The sequence below is a fragment of the Haliaeetus leucocephalus genome, unplaced genomic scaffold (assembly GCF_000737465.1).
Source record: "Haliaeetus leucocephalus isolate CR32 unplaced genomic scaffold, Haliaeetus_leucocephalus-4.0 Scaffold506, whole genome shotgun sequence".
NCBI lineage: Eukaryota > Metazoa > Chordata > Aves > Accipitriformes > Accipitridae > Haliaeetus > Haliaeetus leucocephalus.
The window spans coordinates 1,954,259-1,976,117 of NW_010972942.1; the positions used below are offsets into that span (position 1 = coordinate 1,954,259).

Genomic DNA, 21,859 nt, shown 5'->3' on the forward strand with positions numbered 1-21,859 from the left:
CTGGCTGGCTTGTACTCGAAACTGTTTTTTTGTAAGATCTGGATTTGAAAATCCCTCCTGCCAGATTTGTAGCTGTCAGATTCATTATCTTCAAAATTTATATTAACCTCTAATGGTGTTTTTCTTTCTGCAGAAACAGAAGGTGCACGCAGCACAGATGCCAGCCTTCTGCAAGGAATAAATAACCTCTTCAGCCCCAAGTGACGCCAGTTCCTCCTAGTACCATGGGGCCAGAGGGTGGTTTCTTAGGCAGTGGACTCCAGGTCCATGTCATCCTCTGGGGAAGTTTGGCAGCCATGACAACACTCTTGTTCCTCACCTTCCTCATCTTCCTCTGCTCCAGCTGCAACAGGTGAGGCTCAGGTAGTTACTTAGCAGGCAGTAACGGTTCTTGAGTCAAATAGTGCGGGGATTGAAATAGCTTCACTGATAACTAGTTAGCAAGAAATACCGAGGACTCAGGTACAGAAATAAAAAAAGTACGGTACAAAATCTGTTTTCAGAGCAAACCTGAATTGGAACAGTTCTGTTCCTTCTAAAATCTAAAATTATTTTTTTTTGCTCTTGCTGCGAAGGAAAAACACTGTTGTGTTTGCTAGATGCTTTCTCCTAAGCTGAAGCCTGGGGCACAGGTGGACAAGGACTGTTAGCAGATCACACCGCTAACCTGAAACTGAGAAAATTAGGTGGGCTGAACAGGACCAAAAAAGTATAGGTAAAAAGGAAAGGAAAACAGGTTCTAAGTATTTCAGCTTTGCTTTGGCCATTGCTGAAGACCAGGGAGTTGATCCTGCCTTTCAAGCCCAGATGAGTAATAAGAATCAAACGGTGATACTAATTAATGCCTTGTACTCATACCTTATCCTTTTTCATTTCTCCATAAGAGGGCTCGATTTCACCAGTACAGGCACTTCTACTGACTTTGTTTATTCACATTTCAAGGCCCCTTCATAGCAGGTAAGCTGAGCCCTGCTGATTGCACTGGGAGCCGGGCAGCCTGTGCTCAATCCACGGTGCCCTTCCAGCAGGTCAGACCTTTGGCGAGGAGGAGCAGGACTGCTGTGGTCCGTATCGCTACATTTTGCCAGCATAGCTCAATCAGCCAAGTGTATGCAGGGGAAAAAAAAAAAAAACTATCCGTAACTCAGTACAGCAGCAAAATCTTTATTTTGGACCCTTACGCCTACGGGAGCATGTTCTTTCAGCCATTCAGCATTGAGAACGTTGAGGAAGCTGTGTTGCTGTAAAATACACTATATTGGCATAAGGTGTGTCTACAGTGGAAGGCCCTGTTTTTCAGCAGCATTTCTCTAATGCCCACGTTGCAAAAAAACAGTCATGGGCAAGACCAAACCTCACAAGTTGGTTGAAACCCTAAAAAGCGTAAGTTGGAAATTCATGTGATTCAGGAGAAATGTTTTTGTAAGCTGTTAGGTGACATTGCAGTATCTTCCTATTCATCACAGTTTCCTATGATACCTGTGTAAAAGTATGTAATTTTCTTATTTCTTTAAAAGTATAAAACCTATCTTAAAAATCTGTAAGCCCACAAACATTGCATTTAGCTACCATGTTTTGTCTTGTAACACTCCAGTCTTTGAAACAGCTCTAGAAAGATGTTTTTAAAACAGAGTCAAACCACTGAGTATGTCTTTGCAGTTACAGAGGTACATTGTCAGAAACTATCTGGTGATTCTTTTTAACAAATTCTTGTGTTGCTAGTCTGGACACAGTATCTTTTATTTCAGATCATTCCGTAGGGCAGGTTGTTTATGCATAAATGCAATTATGTAAAATTTCTTCCTAGCTTACTCTTCAAAAATGGTTGAGGACATGGAAAACTGAACAAAATCTGCTCCTTCTAAAATGTCAGAGTCAGAAAAACTTCCAGAGAGGAAATTAAGTATTTGTAAACTTTAACTCCACTCTGCATTGGTGGAGCCTTACTTGCTCTGTTCTCTTATTTCCCAATTACATACAATTTTAACAGTTGCTAATGTGGGAAGTAGGGTGCATTGCAGACTTCAGAAGAAGCACAGATTTCATACTGTCAGTATTTTCTCACCTTTTTACTTGCCTTTTCATCTAGGGGAAGGACTATTATTATTTTAAGCTCATAGTTTATTACAGTATTTCAGAATAAGAGCTGTATTTGCAAAATGGTAAAAACTGGAAGCGTGATTCATACTTTGAGTCCTGTGAAACAGGATTCATTTTAAAATGAAGGCCTCTACTGCTATGAAATTTGTAGGCCTTCTTGAACTGCTCATGCTTATTATTATCACTAGCCTCCTGAGTGGGAGTAGGCTGGATTTTGTGGCCCTTTTCTAATTCTTCATAGGATAAATACCTTTTCCTAATGCAGTTTAAGGAACTGCCCGGGTAGTCTGTGACCAAAACATGTATCTCATGTATCTCTGAGCATTTCAGATATGATTAAATTGAGGATAATAATATTTTTATTATCATCAGTTACTCCTTACTGTGATCTTACACTGAACGAGAAAAAGGTTTGTGTGTTTGTTGTACCTCTTCAGATATGTTTATAACCACCCTGCCTTGATGGTGACCTTACACAGAGGTCATACCAGTCCCTGTAATAATTTTCAGTTATTCTGTTTTCAATATTGTTGTGAATCACGGTTCTGTTCCCTGCAGGTGCGTAAGGTCTGTTAATGATTGGCATTTGTATATTAGTAGAATCTGTAGTAACGGTTTATACATCTTTTTCATTAAGGGAAAAGAAGGCCAAACATCAGAATGGAGATCATGAAAACCTGATGAATGTGGTAAGTATTTATTTCTGGCAGCTTGTGTCTGTCTTGTGGTTGGTTTGTACCAAGCTCCTTGCAAAATACTGCAGATTGGAAAATAGCTCAGGAATTTGGAGATGGTTGAGCAAGGGCAACTTTAAAAGTTGCAGAACAGGAAGAGAAGGAGAACTTGTGTAGACCCCGATAATCTGCACTTTCTCAATGCTCTTTCTGCCACTATTGTACTCCAGATCTCCCTCTTTTCTTTCACTCCGTTTGCAGCACAAGCGCAGTGTACCCTTTTCAGCTTCCATCTTCTCATGGGTTAAAGCCATGGTGATGTCTATTACCATAAAGGTTGGAAGGGACATCACTCTGTACATAATTGCATTTATTTGTTTTAACATCTGTAAACACCTAAATCTTTGGGTATAGTTGGCATGGTTTGACTCTCCTGCCAATAACACCTGTGAGTCAGAGCTCCGGAGATCAGAATGAAATTCGTTGTGTACCTACTTATGCAAACATTTATTCTGATCTAACGGTGATTAGATCTCACTAATTTGTGTTGCAGCCTTCCGACAAGGAAGTGTTCAGCCACTCGATCACAAGTTCGGCTACAGAGCCCCCTCCAAGCAGCGACCAGAACGGGGCACTCAGCAACGGCGAGGGTGAGTAGCACAGCCCCTGCGGGCGGGATGGACGAACGGCGCCATCCCCTTGCTCAGAGCTCCCAGAACGTTAGCTGCACGTTGGTGATCCCTCAAGTCTTAGGTTTCTAGCCTTCAGCTTTCCAAGCACGCAGTCGTGCCGTTTGTCAGAATACCCCATGTTTCCCCTCCGCTCGCCTCTGGAGGTCTGACATGAGATCAGCTGCTGCATCCCTGGGCAGTGGCCAGGCATGCAGCTCTCTGGAGGGCAGTCAGTCTTCTTCACAGAGGACATAATTCACACAAAACTTATGATCGAGTTAAAAAATGCAGTGAGCATGTTTGCCTTGCTGGGAAGTCAGTAGCCCATGTCATGGAGATGTTGGTGTTTTAGGCTGCATCTCCACTTCCCTGTCGGGCATGATCTGGCACAGCCCTACACCCCAGCTTCCAGTCCTCCATGCCAGCCAACACTGGGAAGGTGCTAAGGTCCTCCTCTGGGCCACCGAGCTACATCTGCAGATTGACCAGTCCATTAGGTAAAGACTGTGGTGTTCCCTAATCTCGGCCAGCTACCAAGTTGGGATGTGACCAGAAGATGCAGTTGTACCTTGGAGCTTCACTCTTGGAGGCTGTGCAAATATTTCAGGTCCTCCTCCAGGGACTACAGCTTTGGATCATAGTCCCATGCTGTGCAAGGCTGTCACTTGTATTTTTTGTATTTTAGAAAAATGGGCAACATAAATAGACTTCCTTTTTTTTCTGTAGTCTTTGCTTTGGTGAACGCTCAAAATGATTCACAGTGAGGTATCACTGGAAAATACTTTACTCAGCTGCACTTAAAAATAAACTTGGTCTCAGCTCAGAGCCACCGGGAGCCAACTGTTGTCTCCACGCCAGGCACCGACACTGGGGGCTGCACTCCTCATCTCCTACCTCCTCATCTCACTGTGCAGCTGGAGACTAAGCTATTCAATCTTTACCCCTCGGAGACAAGTATCCAAAGGAATTTTTAAACTTTGGTTTTGCAACTAATCGCTGCTCCTGTCCATTGGCTTGTTGCATATGTAGGTGTGTGGCTCACCCAGGGACTCGATGCGCAAAGCCCTGCAGAAGGGAAGCATTTCTTTTTGCCATGAGTCACCACACATGCAGCTGTCAAAGCTGCTACTAAAAGGTGTGCTGTCAATGAGCAGACAGTTTTCAGACTGTCTGATATTACTGAGCTTACGCTCTGCATAACAACCCTTCTGAATAACAGGAACCAATGTGCTTTAATTTCTTATGTATACTTTATGCATTCTTTTTGTTAATAGTTTGTTCTTTCACTGTTTCTGCTAGCCTTTTGAGCAGGGGCAGGGCTACAGAAGCAACAGCATCAAATGTTGGGGTTTTTTTCCTTTACACAGCCTGCCAGCACTGTGTTTATCTATGCCAACCCCTTATCTATGCCAACCCCTTCTGTGTCACTACCCATAACCACAGGAGCATGGAAATGTGAGCTCTCATTACTTCTGATTATCCCCCTCCAGGCTGAATGGGGTGGGTGCTCTCTGGAGCCTGTGGCGGTGCTCTGCATAGCACAGAAATCCCTGAGAGTGAGCACCAGCAGGGGAAAACATGTTCCACCTTCTCCAGGCCAGTTCCTGATGTTCCTCAGGAAGTCTGCAGGCATCCTGGGTAGTGACCAGGACACCCTGAGTCCTAGTCAGGATGCAATAGGACACTGCCTCCTATTCCTCCTATTCCTTCCTAGCTGTATGCAGGAGCCAAGTGAATAGAGAAGGACGTTTTCCTTTTCTTCTCCTCCCATCTCCCATTCAGGCAGCGATTACCATCCCACACCTCCAGTTCCATCCTGAGTTTTGCTGTCTGGGTGCAGCTCCCAGCGGGTGCTGACTGCGTGAGTCTGCATGCCCTGAGCACAAGAGAAAGCAATGTCCCTGACAGGCCCCAAATCAAGGGTACTGATTGCTTTGGCAACACTTTATGACATCATGTCAAACACACTGAAGGAAATGGAAGAATGAGTTGATTTTGCTGAGAGAGTACCATAGGAACTGTGCTAAGAAAAGTAAAGCTATTCAGAAGTCATTTTTCAAAGAAATGGTGTCACGTAAACTTACATACCGTGTACTACCTGGAACATGCTTGTGTGTGCCCATGTATACATCCCTGAATGCAGACAAATGTCATACGTGTGCACTGTAAGATAAGAAGTCCACAGATTTCAGTCCCTAATACCCTCTAGTGACAGCAACGTGACCTGCTTCTGGGACTTAAAATAACATGTTCTGCCTAACACTACTTTCTGAAGTCTAGTCTTCTCTTTTGTGCATATGGCTGGCTCGTTAGTAGGTTGTCAACCTACATTATGTGCTGCGAGACTATGAGAAGTATGGCATAGCCTTCCAGTGAGGAGCTTCTGGTGTAGCGTGCAGCGAGGCTAGCTGCGGCAGGGCTGAGCAAAGTGTGATTCAGACGAGAATTTGGCCAGCACGTTAAACAAGGTGAGGGCTGGGTAGGGAGGAAGAAAGAACACTTTCCTTTTTGTTTCCAAAGGATAGGGAAATGGAAAGGAAAATCTAACAAAGCTTTTTTTAAAGGCAGTCGGTTTGAGGCCTCCCACCAGTGTTCCCCATCTGAGACCGAGCAGTCTGTAAGCATTCAGTATAACCGAGTACAGCTGAATATCCATGCACACCTGCACCTGCCCACCAATGGTTGTTCTTACTGTGAATGCTGTTGCTATATAGTGTGCCTTGGGGGTGCACAGAGTATTTAAGATGTTGTGAGAAAGATATTTTAACAGTAGAGTGCAGAAATCTCTGAAACTGAAATCTTTTGATAAACAAAAAGCATGACGACCAGTAGACATTTCCAGGCATTAATATCATTTATCCTTTCCAATGAGACACAAAACCAAAGTGGTGTAGAGAGTACCAAATTGCACTCACCTTATAGTTACGCATCTGTTTTAAATACTTCTTCGTAATTTTCTCTAGTGCTTTCAGAGGACAGTACAACTGCCTGTATTCAGCCGTATGAAGAAGTACAGACATCTGTCTCTGATCTGCTAGATCAACAGGATAGTCTTGGAAAGCCTGTAAAATGTCACCAGAGCCGGGAACTACCCAGTATTCCCCCTAACACCACCATGGAAACCATCATCTCAGCTAGAAATGCAGAAAATGATCAAGGTCTTGGAATGGAAGGGCCTTACGAAGTCTTGAAAGACAGCTCCTCTCAGGAGAACATAGTTGAAGACTGCTTGTATGAAACTGTGAAGGAAATTAAAGATGTTGGAGCAGTAGCCAGCATGGAAGAGAGCTGTAACAGCAAATCAAAGGCTTCACTGACCGTTTCTGAAGGTCAGAATCAGATTCCTGAGTGCAGAATTGAATCAGCAGAATATGCATCTGTTGACCGAAATAAAAAAAGTCGCCAGAGTGCTAATTCAGAAAGCCCTCTTGACAACACACCAGATGTAGAGGATGAGCCTCCCCCTCCAGTACCCATGAAGCTTCTTGATGAAAATGAGAATGTGCAAGAAAAAGAAGTGGAAGAAGTGACAGAAGGAGCAAGTAAACCAGAGAAGGTAACTACTGCAAATACTTGTCCTTGTCAAACAGCCAAATAATGATAAAGAACATACGGGTGGGAGACGATTTTTTTTTTTAAATAACAAAAAAAAAATGCCAAGAAAGAAAAACACTCAAGGTGATGCAAGACTGTAAAATATGGAAATATGAAAATGTACAGGATAGTCTTTGCATTATAGGCATGTATTCATTTTATTGCAGCCTATATTTTGGATTGTTGCAGTATGTACTTCATAAGGCTTTTCCCAAATATTTTCCAGAAATGGCATAGGGGGCCTCTGCTTCTTTGTTTAATGGTATTATACTTGTGGGAGTTATTACCATAGGTATCCAGTATCTCTGTCAGCATCTGTATCTTGTTCAAAATCCCCCCTTTGTTTTTTTCTAATGAAACCTCAATTTACAAAAAAGAGAGGGGGGCATTCTTGGGGGATGCCCTAACTTTAGATGTGCCTCCTTTGTTGGGGCACCTTGACTCAACTGTGCAAGTGTTGGGTATCTGCTCAAAGCCACTCGTCTCGTCTCTCTCTGTAGGAGAGAGGGACAGAAAGAGAGAGAGATTACAACTGTAGGCTTTTATATTTGTGAAATTCTGTATGTATGTCACACGTAAACAGAGTAATGAATTTCTGCCTGCTGAAATCGTGGCCAAAAGTTATGTTTTCACAGCAGCTTGTTCTTTCTCCCAGCCTAGGGACAAGTTAGTGGCGAACTCCTTGAAAATTAGAATCATGACATTTTCAACAAGTTATTTTCCCATTTTTAGTTTTTCACCAGAATTAATTTTAAGGATGCTTTCAGGTCATTGCACAGAGTTTTCATAAACTGTTGAGTTTGCATTTTTCTGAACTACTTTAGATAATTTATTATTAATTGTGAATGAAAGAACTGTGATTTTAGCAGATTAATATAATTCTGGTGTCTGACTCATCAAATAATATTAGGTATTGATGAAAACTTCCAAAAAATCCTTAAGATGCGATGTGACATTTTAGTGTAAACATTTACCTGAAAAATCATAGCAGAGCTGAAGTATTGTTACTTGTTTCTGCTAGTTCTCTTATTCGAAGTATTATTTCAGTAATCCAGGCAGAGGGCAGAAATATACCTTGTTAAATAACTGACTAACCATGTAACCTATAAAGCAGAATAGAGCCAAAATGAATAAACTGAAGACTACTCATAATATAAAAATTGTTTATCTGGACTCTTCAGTGCACATTCTTACAAATAACGAGCTCGTTAAGTAAAAAATTAAGATGTGATTGTCAACAATAATCCACCAACACTCCCTTCTCCCAAATTCAGGCCATATGTAGTTTCTAATTAAACTTTTAGAGAAACAGCTTTCCATAACAGTGACATTTTTCCTACCAGGTGTGAAAAGACTTGCAAAAAATCATTGTATTTCCCAGGCACCAATACAAAGGAAAAGCATTTGCTGCTCTGTAGCTCCCCAGCACACTGTGTATACAGCGTCAGTAACTGCAAGGAGTGGGAATTGATTAAAATGGTTCAGGTTTTGAAGGATTAATCAAGAGATGACACATGCAGTCCCCTAAGTGCCAGAAAAAAGGTGTTTGTCTAATTAAAATTTATTCAGAGCTAAAGCCATCCTGAGTTAAAGCTTCAGCAGCATCAGATCATTCCCGCGTTTGCTGCTAGGTACATGCATTATGCATCGAAGCGTGCGCCTGTCCTGTCCTTGAGAGCTACAGCTGCAGCAGAGTTGGAAATGGTAATTGATGGAATATATAAATGTCATTATTGTTGGCATTGTGTGGGGAGGTGGTTGCAGGATTGTTTTTCTGTTGTGATGATGGTAATTTTCCCCTCTATTTTGCTGCATCAAACAATGCAGAGCAATGCCTGTTTTTTCCGATGTGGCAACCAAAACCAAGACGTTTATGGAAATGTATGTTACGTTGATAACTCTTTTAGTTAAACAGAGTCCATAGGTGTCTCTTTTTGCTTACTCTCTTGTGAGGCTACTTAGCTGCCTTGCCTAACATGACATCGGTATCCCAAACTTCTCAGCCTTCTGCCCTGACCCTGATGAAGAGAGAGGTTGGGCGTAAGTCATGCAAGTCTCTCTCACTATAATTAGGCTTTGCTTTAGTAGGGCACAAAGAAGGGACAGGCAGGGAGGCTGCTTGTGTAACCGAGACTTGTACCTGCCAACAAACAGGGAACAGACCGTCTCCAGGCTGTTTCAGTCTCACCCTGTAAAAGAGGGCAGCCAGGATGATCCCCAGCCCATGCCAGTTCCTCAAGCACACTCATTTGGGAGGGAGCTAGGTGGACCAAGCCAGAGACCGTTCCAGTATATAACAGCATGAAAAGGATAAAGGATCCTTTCAAGAGCCAAAAGTGCAATAGATGGGTGAAAATTAATTATCTAAATTGGTTATTGGCCATGACCCAGCCAAACCCTTGGGAAGGTTTTGGAGAAAAAAGACACCTTTAATAGCATGAGGTCTCTTACAGGCCTCTGTCACCTGGAAAAACTTGGGCGTAGTTGTTCTAATAAAACTGGAGAGGCAGAATAGCTTTTCTTTAGTTCTTTGTTTTTAATTAAGAAAAAGGAAGTACAGATCTCCTTTTTCACCCATGTCTTTCCAGAGTGAGCACTGGTAGAAATGCTCTCCGTGTGTACATCTGGTTGCTGCCATCTGATTTCAGATCTGCACAGCCTGAGGATGGGCAAAGCATCTCTTATAAATGCACCCGAGGAGAATGGTCTTCTTGTTCTGGTGCCCGAGTCAGGAGCAGCAGCTGAGCCAAAGAGCAAAAAACCAAGTGCTGTCGAGGAACAAAAGGAAAGTGGAAGGCAAATAAGGACATACGCTGTTTGTGTTGCTGCTGTTGAGGTTTCAAGCATAATTTATAATATTGCTAGGTACAGCATGTTTAGGAGCAAGTATTTTTTTCAGTTTCCAAGATGACAATATCCTTCAAAATTGATGTGTCACAGGTTTCACATTTAGAAGAAAGAACATTAGGTCCCAGGGAAACACGAACAGGATTGCCAACACCCTGGGGTATTTGTCAATACTTGAGTGGGAAACTGTAGAAGGGGTCCTGACACGTGGTGCTTATAGACACACTGATGAGAGAAAATAACTTTGCTGAAGAATTTTGCAAGTGCATTTGTTTTAATGTGTGAGGATGCAATTAGTAACTTACTCCTCAACACAACAAATATCCTGCAAGTAAGAAAGACTAAACTGAGCTGCTGTAGTGAAGCAGATCTAATAAAGGGCCAAAATACATTTGAATTTTTCCTTTTTTTTTCCTTTTTTTTTTTTTTTTTTGGTGAGTAAACAAACCACAGGTTAAAGAGCACATTCTCCAGGCAGTGAGAAAAAAGCAGGGAGTTGTTAGGTGTGAGGGAGCAGCAGGCAGACTTCAGTGCACTTTGGGTCAGGGTCTTCATCAGAAGTGCCCCAGGGTTTTGAAGCTTGGTATTTACCAGAAATAAAAACTCCGAGAAAAATGGAAGTAGGAAAGAATCTGTTGTAATGAGCCCCTGTGGAAAAAAAAAAAGTCTTGTGTGTCTAGTATGTGCCTGGAAGCAGTATTTGATTGGCTGTGCTCAAAATAGCTCTGCTTCTCCTCCTTGGTCTGCACTGGAGGAGGTCTGAAGTATTTTAGGTGGAGAATTTTTGTGAAACACCAAAATACGGTCCATTACAAACAGTGCTGGAAGGCTCCCTCTGAATCACTGTGGAGCAGGAGCCCAGCAAAGTCCTCTCGCCCCAGCAGGGAGGAATCACACCGCCGCTGTGAGGTAGCCAGGATCTTCGTTGTCACAAAGGTCCTAAGACCTTTTTCATAAGAGCAAAACGCTTCTCCCCCGGTGTTTTGTGACCTAATTTCTACATGATGCTTTACGTGCTTGAAGTGAGACTCGATACCAAAGCAAGCCCTCCATCCTTCAGTACCTTTGCTACGTGAACTGGGTCCAGCCAGATGCTCTGAGGGTCGAGCCGCCCACCTCCGGGTGGGTCGCAGCAGGTCTTTTCCATGCTCGCGGTCGGAGCGGCTGTGAGGCGGTGCTGCTGTGCACCTCTGCACCGCTGCTGCACTGCGGGGCGGAGGAGGACGGCGTGCCTCCCTTGCAGCACTTCCAGGAGCCACTGCATGAAGGATAACAGTCGTCAGGAAGGTGCCAGTTGGGTATTGTTCTTGTGTCATCTGAAAGCGTATCTGAAAATCACATGGAAGGCCAACTAGTGTGTCGCAACAGCTGACTTTTAATTGTTCAAAAGCCTTTGCAGACTCTTTCTTGCTTCACTGGAAGTGTAAAGGCAGGGATACAGCGGAGCAGAGTTTGTTTTAACCATTACATTATTTTTACCCTTTTCAGGTCAGGACAAGAGCAGATACATTAAAAAGCTCTACTAACCTCGGGGCTGTTATCTCCAGAGATGTACTCTGGATATTAGGGATATTAGCTATGTAAAATGGAACTAGTGAGCAAATGACCATAAAATATAATGTATTGATTGTAATGGGAGGCTTTTATTATAGGTTTCACAGTGTTGACTGGTAATAAACCTTTTTTTTTTTTTTTTCCTTTCTTCCTTTTTTACAGAGGCTTAGTTCAATGTCTTACAAGTCTCGGGAGGAAGATCCATCTCTTACAGAAGATGAGGTGGGTTTCTTGCGCAAAATTCAATAACTAACTAGAGACCTTTTTTCAGGCAGAAATTAGCATAAACTCTGCATGATTAAACAGGATATAAGAAAGGTGAAATTTGTCTGAAGGGAAAATGACAGCCAAAGCTTCTCTGCACAGAGTTTGTATTGCCACATTGCTAAAATCAGAACTATTCCAGCATATGGCTATATCAGGCCAATAGGTTAAAAAGTGGTGTCAGAAAATAACAGGAGGCCACAATTAGCTGATCATTAGGGCAGCTTCTTGGTTTGGAAGACAAACTCTACTTAAGAATAATCATCAGCAGCCTTTTGAAACATGCTCCACCTTCTCCATGCAAAGTGTTTGGAGCTCTGGGAAAAAAACGGAAGCACAATAAAAGCACTGGAACATAAACTGTTCTTTAAAATGCCTATTAGTCAAATAAATTGAGGAGATTGAAACAAAGACAGAAAAGTTAAACAGAAATAAGGTTGCTTGTGATCGTCTCCAATACACCTGTGCAGTTTATAAATACGTTCTCCAGACATAAAAGTAAACATAAACTTGGCAATGACCTGAGTGAGCTAATGCTTTCTGCTGGGAGAAGCGCTCCCACACATTAGTGAATAAATTGACCCTTAGACTGGGTTCATGTAATTTAATGTTGGAAAGGGTTGAAGTATGGATGAGCAGAAAAGCCATTTTTTGTTTGGTTGGCTGAAATCAGTAAAAACTAAGAAGTATTGCCACCTGCAGTTGGAAGTCTCTCTTCACAAAACAACCCCAAAAACAACAAACCAAACCAGAATTAACAGAAGCGATCTGGTTCATCTGCGTCAGTGTTGCTTAATGGTAATGGACATTTTCGTGCCAATCTACTATTATAATTGGTTTGATACAAGTCCAGAGTGGCCTTGCATACTTGGGAAAGGCTTTAAATGTAACAGGAGAGCTATGTTGCAATTGTGATATTAGGTACTAGAGGAGCAGTGCAGGGAATTTCAGCCGTCTGCCCTGTGCAAGGGGTTGTATCCACTTGGACTGGGAGAGGGAGTCAAGCGGCTCCCTGTGCTTGGCACCAGCCCCGCGAGCCCTGAGCGGAGGGACATGTGTGGATGTAGGCTTCTCCTTCACCTCTTCATTAAGGGCCACCTTCATGCACTTGTTCAAGCATACCACCTCCTCAGAGACAATTTTTAGAGCTAGGAGTGAGACTCCAGCTCCCTCTCTCGTGTTTGTAGTAGCTGAGAGGTTTCAGTCTCTAGTCTTAAGTTCTGATACGCAGTGACTGAGATGCAGCTCCTCTTTGTAGGCAGAGTTTAGTCAACAGAGCAGACCTTGCATATCAAGATCGGCACTATTTGCTATTTTCTGGTGTGGGTAATTTATCTCCTGATTTTTAATGTTCTCTTCACATGACTTGTGGCCTCCTTGGTTCTGCCTACAAACACAATAAATAACTGCTCTCCTATTGGCATGTCTCTAAAAGCAGAAAAGTAGCTGCTACCATTAAAAATAATAATAATTTTTAAAACCCCAAGGATCAGACAGCATCCTTCTTCTACATTACAGCAGCTAAACCTGATGCTTTTGACCTTTGATGCCTGTCTCACCATTGAGCCCAAGCTGGCTCCAGGACCATAGCAAAACTTGCAAGAGCTCCTGCTCACAAAGCCATTCCCTTTTGTCCTGGGTCTAATTTGCTTGCTGGGGATTTCTGTTCAAAGAATTTTACATTTATAAACTTTTATAAAGCATTCTTTTTTGAAAGAAAATCAATATATAAATGCATGCCAGAAAAGAAAGGATTTGCAAGAAATATTTTTTCTTTTTTTTGGTAAGAAAGGATGTGTTTTTATTAGAAGATCCTGTCTTTTCTTAAGTAACCGACATCCTTGTGGTGGAAGAGGTACAAACTGTCACACAAATTTTATGTCATGCTTAAATACTCATCAGTTGTCTCCTTTTCCTAGATCTCAGCCATGTACTCATCGGTGAGTAAGCCGGGACAGCCCATCAAGGCACTGGATTCTCCTTACACCTGTATTCAAGAAATTGCATCTCAGAGGTCCCCATCTATTTGCAGTGGCCTCTATGCAAGCGTGAAGGACTTTGAAAACACCCTAAATACTACCACTGTGCCTCAGTCAGCGGACAGACCAAACGGGGAGCTGGAGCCTGACTATGAAGCTATCCAGTCAGTGAGCCAAGAAGACAGGACCTTGTCTGTGCCTAACACAAACCACACTGCTCTTTCAGGAGAGAATGACTATGAGAGCATAGGGGACTTGCAGCACCACAGAGATCTCACCAGACTTTAACTACTCCGGCAGGCAGATTTCTCCACTGGTATTTTCAAAGGAACATGTGAAACACAGAGAGGGGAGTGCTTCTCCTTTTGAGGAACGAAGCTAAGTAGAGAACAAAAGTTGTGAAGAAGCGGCATACGTTTCAGCCAGGGTATGACACCTGCTAGGTTATTCTGGGTGGTGGGTGGAGGCTCATGGGAAAGGGTATGTCAGGTCAGAATGACAACCAGGACAATGTAAAGACTTCTTTATTGTTAGCTCCAGGACAACCAGAATTTGAGAAGGAGTGCTATGCTTGTTGTCCCGATAGGATTACATACCAAAAAGACTGCCTTTACACAAAGCTAGCTTTTCATTTTAAGAGATTATTTTATGTCATTTGCTTCAAAGTGTTTTTCAAGCATCATTTTTCATTCAAGTTCGGGCATCCACAACGTTGAGCAAATCACGGATCATTGTACCTCAACTCAGACTTACTTTGCAGGGCTGGGGAAGGCATGCTCACTTCTGTGTCTTTGTGGGAGCTCTGTCCACATTCATTGCAACTAAAGTGCAAACAACAGCACTTCACAAGGGACCTACTCAAATGTACTTGAATTAATTCTGTCAGCTTTTTTTTTTAATGTCAAGGGCTGTAGAATGTGACTTGTAATATTTGAGATGTGTACTGGTATTTGTAGGTTTTTTGTTTGATTATTTGTGAAATACGCTTTAACATGGCAAGTTACACCCTTAGCGTTCTTGCTCTGTTCCCCTCACATGCACACATATACCTACACATACACACACCAGACAATTGTCAAGTTGCAAAAAGTTGTGCAAATGAATGCATTGGCATAATGTTTAGCCTAACCTTAATAGTGTTGAGTCATTTTTTGAAGAACTTTGCCCTTTTTTAAGACTTAAAATATTGTAATATATTTGTCTAGTTTATTGTATAGGGAAATGTACGTACTGTGTTGAGTGGATAATATTTTTTATTTTTACAACATATTTTTCATCTTCAAAGTTTTTGTAGATTAACTTACTGTTTTATGTAACAGGAGGAATCCCATTCTTTGGGCTTTATTTGGTTTTCTTTTACATTTTTTTCCTATTTCAGAAGTATGCAAATGAACAATTGCTTTTTTCTTTTTTGTCTTCTTGAGCAGGGGTGTTGAACATGCCTTGCTGTTTTTAAGCTCAAAATAATGGCGTCTATATAAAAGAACACTGCCAAAGGGCAAAAAAGAGGCAGAAAAGACAGTGGGATTTAGTCTGTGATAGCCACTGGTCCTCCTTGTTCCTCGGCTGAAGGAGCAGGAGGGCAACCAAGAACTTCTTGGGGCTCTGACAAGCAGTTTGAATGCCACTGGCTTTTCAAAGCTACCAAGTTATTCTCTTACGATTAAAAACAAAGTACAGTGCCTGGATGAAATAAGTAGGTACTGGGTTGATGCTTTTGTTTTCTACAAGAATAGTACAATGAATAGTACAGTAGTGCAAGAATAGTCCAACAGTAGAGAACTGACATTGTGTGATATGCATCTATACACAGTTATGTGTATGCATGTGCATACAGCCCCCTGTATATAAGCATACACATGTAATTTGGACACAAGTATAAATTATAGTCCAAACTTGCTAACATTCAAATACATTAAGATACGAAATATCTAGCATGTGCTTGAAGAATAGTTTATTTTTAATTCAAAATAAACAGCACATAAACTGAGGTTGGCTTATTCCATAGTAGCCAAAACAGGTTTAGTTTCAGCTCAGTTGGAACTGGGTTTTGATATACCAGATGAAGTCCATCTCAGATCACTGGCCAGCACTCAATATTACTTGGTACTATAAGAAGCAAACACAGATCTGGTTACACACATTTATTAGAAATAATAAGTGAAAGAAGTATACTGATTTTTGGGCTTCGCCTGTAAGTAGTACAGCTCTGAGGAGCAGTGCAAGTGCTCGGTCAAACTCTTCCCGCAGGGTGATTCAAACTTCATGGATCCTGACCTCATGCGACAGTGCAGCACACTTGATCTATGACTCTCTTCCTTTGAGGAGAAGCAGTTCAGACCAGTCTGCATCCATCTTGGTCTTGACCATGCTGCCATGCTTCCACAGCTGCACCAAACCCTTTGCTTCCACTTCATTGCAGTGCTTTTTAAAGCTGACTTCTGTCTTCCTTTCTGGAGTTTTTCCCTCAAAAAAAGTTTCTATTTCTGTTCCCTTGAATGTGAATTCATGAAGTTCACCTTTGACTGTTCTCTCCTTCTACTTCACACCGTTTAAGGCCAAAGATAAGATGCACCGTGTTTCGGAAGATCTGTTGTGCTAAGTCTGGAGAATTTCTGAAGTCCTTAGCTATGTGTTTGCTGTCTGTTCCTTGCTCAGGGGTACAGGTTTATATATGTAGTCCTCACTCTGACTCCTGCAACTTAGTGGCAGGCATACCTCAACTCCTGAAATTCCCAAATACATCTCAGGATGTAGTTATCCCTTAAGGATCGTCTTACTCGTTATATGGATGGCTGCTTGTGGAGAAACAGTAGCAACATGAGGTTTGTCAGGTTCACCAAATTCAATTTCAAGACCAATTTAAAGGTATGAGACAATGCCAGTTAACAATAGCAAAGAATAACACTGAACTCTTGATTGTAAAATTTTAAGGTGCAAAAGAAGAAATCAAACATCACTCTGGAAGTGCCCCCATCAGGATCAGCAAGTCAAAGGAAGGAGGGCTTCCTGGTCACTCTGCAGTCTTCCAGAGCAGGATTAAGAGTGTTGGTTTGGAGGAAGGGATGTGAGACTTGGCTCCTTCCTTCCTTTCTTTCCCCTGTTCTGACAGCTGCTCCTTGAGACACCCAGACTTCCCTTTTCCACATTGAAATCCCTCCCCCTCTCTTTTTCTTTTTTTTTTTTACTATTTTTAACCTGCCTCATACAGCCTTGCACTGGGAGCTGGTACTATGTCTGCAGTCCTGTGGTGCTGGCACATCCCTTCCCGTTTAAATGATTCTCAGGGTGGTCACAACCTTTTCATCATCCGCCAGACCCTCAGCGTGGTGGGGAAGGAGCTCAGATTTTGGATTGCTGCTTGCGGGATGTGTACTTGTCTTCAGCCGTTGAGACCCCTGCACATTGCACTCTTGAGAGCTGCAAAAACAAATTACCTTCCTGAACAAGGACACACAGGGGAGTCTGTAACTCCCCTACAATTTCCATTATATAGTCTAATGCTAAGGCAAAATATTTTAGAATTCAGTCCAAGGTTCTTAAGTGAATAATTACATCTCTTGACAAAGAATCAAGCTTCTGTTTTAGTTCCCTCTTCCCAGAAGTAAGATCTATTCTTTTACAGCTGTTGCCAATGCTTTCTTTTCACTAATACATTGGATGGAAAGATTTTTCCAACAGTAATCTCCAAATAGATTAATCTGACTGTGAAGAAGAGGGAGTCTCTTCTGCTTGTCTCTTCATTGCTATTTTTGACCCTCTCACCATATCCCTAAAAAAAATATCAACATCCAAAATGAAGTATTTGTTACCTGGCAATCTTTTCTGGAGAAGCTTCACAGTTTATTTCTTTGCCTCTGTTTTTTGGCAGAACTATATAATAAGATCTCACATCACATTGCTACAGTAAGGCCAAGACAAGCTGTAATGTGGGTATAACTGCACTCGTGAAAAGGTCTTTTCTGATTTCCTTGTGGGAACTGGTAGAAATAGGAAATGGAGTTTGGATGTCTCTTCATGAATCTGTGTCTCCTGTGGGAGTTGTTCTCACCACATACCTAAACCAGTTCTCACCACATACCCAAACGAGCGCTAACCCCATACATAAACCAGTCATCCCTTTCTACCATGATGAGCGCAGAATTGCTTTCTCAGTCACAGAGAGAAATAGATTCTTTACAGATATCTGTAGTGCAGGCGTGTACCTAATTACCACGGTTAGATCAGCTATAGTGCCTTTTTTACTAAGTAGCTAGTACTTCCATACTCTTTTTCATACTGTGTTTGTTTTATTCAAAAGTACAAAGGGACAACCCCAATATTTACTTTTCTAAGTTGGAAACAGCTTTATAGAGACACATTAAATGTATTGGACCTTAATTAGCCCAACAATAGCAATAGTCTCCTACAAACATCCTCCAAAAAGCCCAGTAATGTAGCTACGATGACTAAGCTTTGCAATAAGAATTATCAGTCTTCTTTTGAAGAACCTAAGTTTTTCAACAGTGAGCATTCAGGGAGGTAGGTGGTGGTCTATGTCCACATCAACTGTGAACAATTTAGTTGCTTCAGTCTTTCTATTAATATCAATTGCAAGCTTGCTTACATGTAGCAGGATTCATGGAGGAATGAGTAGGTGTGGGGATTCATATTCATGAGTCACCCAGAGCTGGACCATCCCTGCAGTAGCAACTGGCTGAGGACCAGCTACCTTGTTCTCTAAGCCCTTGTCTATCGTGCCTTCAGGGAATCCATCCTGCAGGGATTCTTCCGGGCTGCGTGCTTCTCCATGACTCCCTGATCAGCTCCTGTCCACTGTCTTGATCACAATTCTGTATACGCGGTGCTCTCTGTTCAACCTTTCAATGGTGCTTTTATAAGATGCTGGATAAATGGTTTCAATGTGCTTTCTGAAAGCTGATGTGTAAAGCTGTGACACGGAGTGCTCTCTCTAGTATTGTCTACTTCCCAGAACTTAGCGTTAACTGTGTTACTCTGACGACGAAAGGCTGACAGTGCTGCCCTGTCTCTTGTTCATCCCCCACACAACCAGAATGGAGTCATCATGTGAACAAGCCTAGGCTGGGCCACAGGTGTTTAAAGCCGCGATTCAGGCCAAGTGCCTTGGCTTGAAAGCAGCTAGGCATGAGTCTTATCTGTACAGTGTGGGATTGGAAACATCACAGTGCCCAGCTCAAGGACTTTTTTCTGTCTCCTATTGTGCGCATACATTTGTTTGCAATATGACTGTAAGAAATCCGTTTCTGCAACAAACATTTTAATTTGGGCCACACTCCAGTGGGGGACTTTTGCTGTTAGGCAAATTACCAGTTATTTCAGATGAGTGTTATTTATTTAGGTTGGAACATGCTTGAATAAGGCTGTTATGTGCCTCACAAGTAACTTGGTGCGTGTAGTCTACTGCAAAACAGGAGAACGCAGAAAGATCCTCAGCCTGTCAGATGTTCCTGTGGTGGTGTGCTGAAGACTTTCAAGGGCAGGGCTCTTTCTGGGAGCAGGGAGCATAATTGCTATTAATATGATTTCATATCCTGGTGCTGAAGTTGATTTGTAGCATCTCTTTTGGGATGATCATGGCGGAATACATTGCCAGAGAAGATCTCAGTCTCAAAAAAAAAAAAAAATCCCCCCAAAATTATTTTTATATCCCTTGCTAGCTAGCAACATGTGGTAAGGATTATGCTAAAGATAAATGCTATGGATGGAACGTCACAGAGATAAAAACACAGAGTTCCCTTTCTTCAAGGAGAGAGAACCCCTTGGTTGGGTGAGTATGAAAGATCCCAGGCTTACAAAAAGTATTAAACAACAAAAGTGTTAAACAAATTAATTGCCTATGTGGTAATGTTCCAGGAGTGCATTAGGGTATCACATATACTAGACACTGTTCTTTTCCTGTGGACAACAGAAAGATGAAAGCTTATTTGTAATTCAAGGTTCCCATTGATTAACTGATAAAACTTACTTTACATGTAAGCCAAAGGTCAGCAAGAGCGTCTACAGAATGTAGATGTATTAAAGCTAACGCTAAATGCTCCAGCTCAGGTGTTGTAAGCAGAATCGCTAGAACAATTTAATGTTCTGCTTGGTCTGACCTGCTCACATAGCTAACTCCGGCACTCCAATTTCCATAGCAAATGCATGGGTTATCTTTGTATTACATACCCATTGGCCTGTGCCCAGTCTACAGATAACATAAAACTTACAGTTCTGTTTTTTCAAGCTGTGAGGTTTTGTTTCTGGAGGTCTTCAGTTTGAAACTGGCAAGAAGGACAGTCACTACAAACATGATAGGAAAGTGCCTATGAATAAAGATGTTGCGGTGAGGGTAAAATGCTCACTGTTAACTGCACAGCAACTTGTTTACTGTATGTGGTACTCTCTTGCCATACACATTCCTAAATACTGGCTTTCATTTGTGATGATCATTTATTGTTATAATAGCACAGTTTGACAAGGTTTCCATCTCTGAAAATTCATTGTCTAATTTTAACTAGCATATGTTTGTTCCAGAAAATATAAAATGAGATTCTTTGTTCAGTTTAGAGGGCAGCTATTTTATTTCTTATAGTTTATGATAATGCAACAATCTGCCTAGATGATTTACAAAGTATGTAAGTATCACTTGACTTCAAAATGCTTCATTTGAGATTTCAGAATGCCTCCTGTTCACTACAAGACAATGTTACCAGCTCTTGTCATTTTAATCTTGTAATATTGGGGAGGGGGTTTTAAACCTTACAAATCTTATTACTTAAAAAAAAAAAGACAACATTGCTGATGTTTTGACTTCCTAATGTCTACGAAGAGACTCTCATATTTCAACTTTGAGCATAGGTTTTGGTGGATTTGGACTACCCTCTTACTTACAGAACTGCTCCTCCCCACCACGTTCAGTTGTCACCATCTGAGTATCTCTTTTGTCCCTGATGAAATACGGCAACTGTCCAGAGGGCACAGAAACTGCATCACGTAACACTTCTGAATGGGACCTTTTGAATGCGCCTGTGAGATTTAGGAGCCTGGACTTAAGTAAGTCAGATGTTTTGGGGAAATCACATCCTGTCTTGCAGGCTTCTGTGGAGGTCTTTCTTTCAAGGCAAGAAGTTCTGTAGCTTGCAAGCACTGAACCGACACGGAAAGATGTATGTAAGAGGTGGACTGGTACAATGTTTAAATAACTCCTAAGAGCACAAGAACCTTCTTTCTCACATGTCTGAGGGTAGTGGAATTCGGTCTTCGTCTCTGAGGCTATTTGAGAACAGTCACGTAACCAGTCTTCTTGGAACATCCTACCAGCAGACAAGCCTTTGAATGAGGATCTGGATCACTCTGGTGCCTCCTGAGTTTCCACACGTACCACGTTCATCACTTCCAGCAGGGCCTGTCTCTACCCTGTGGCAATGCCTACTTAGGAATGGCCCTTTGCTTCACAGTCCTGACCCCTTTAACTTAAGAAAGGGGGATATGAGCTGATTGTCCTCAGTCTGACTTGTCTGTCTAGATGAAAGTGTGCTAAGACCCTACCTGCAAACCCAGAAAAGAGCATTTGCTGTCAGGGCAAGACAGGTATAGCCTACTGCAGCAGCTGGGAAGAGAGAGGTAAAAGGAACAATAGCTAAGTTTCATTTGCACTTTGCGCGTGTCACAGACTACCTGTTTAGAAGATTTTTTACAGTAGAAAAAGTTACAGTTAAGGGACAAGTTGCCAAGAATCTCACAGGAGATGGAGGGAATTGTTTTTTCTTCTCAGTATTCCCTATACCCAAAGAGGCAGGGGCAAGTCCTCTCTGCCCCACCATGATGCAGTTTGCTGATCTTTTATCAAGCCTCCATATCAACAGAAATGAAATGAATAAATAAATTCTAAATACATGGGTTTGTTCTGTCATAAGCCCAAAATGGACAAATGTAGATGCGCTAATGTAAGTACCATGTGCAGATCTGGACTTGCACACATAGTTTTTAGCAAACCCCCCACCCAAACCCTAACTGGATTACTTTATTTAAATAGAATTATCTGCATGAGACAAGGGTGCAGGATTGGACCCTAAGACAGAGGAAGTTTGGCTTGGTGCTAGCTATTTTTTGTTTGTATTTTCAGTGAAATATATTTTCTTTCTTTTATATTAGTGAATTGATATGACTTCCACAG

General features: G+C 41.9%; 1 protein-coding gene across 1 annotated transcript; it reads left to right on the forward strand.

Moving 5' to 3' along the window:
• The first annotated feature begins 224 nt into the window (after positions 1–224).
• PAG1 (phosphoprotein membrane anchor with glycosphingolipid microdomains 1) lies at positions 225–14,042 on the forward strand. Its single transcript, XM_010575853.1, has 6 exons — positions 225–352; positions 2,738–2,789; positions 3,328–3,424; positions 6,409–7,001; positions 11,603–11,662; positions 13,624–14,042. Exons 1-6 carry the CDS (start codon positions 225–227, stop codon positions 13,969–13,971), a joined length of 1,278 nt encoding a protein of 425 aa, XP_010574155.1. The 3' UTR covers positions 13,972–14,042.
• The last annotated feature ends 7,817 nt before the right edge of the window (positions 14,043–21,859 follow it).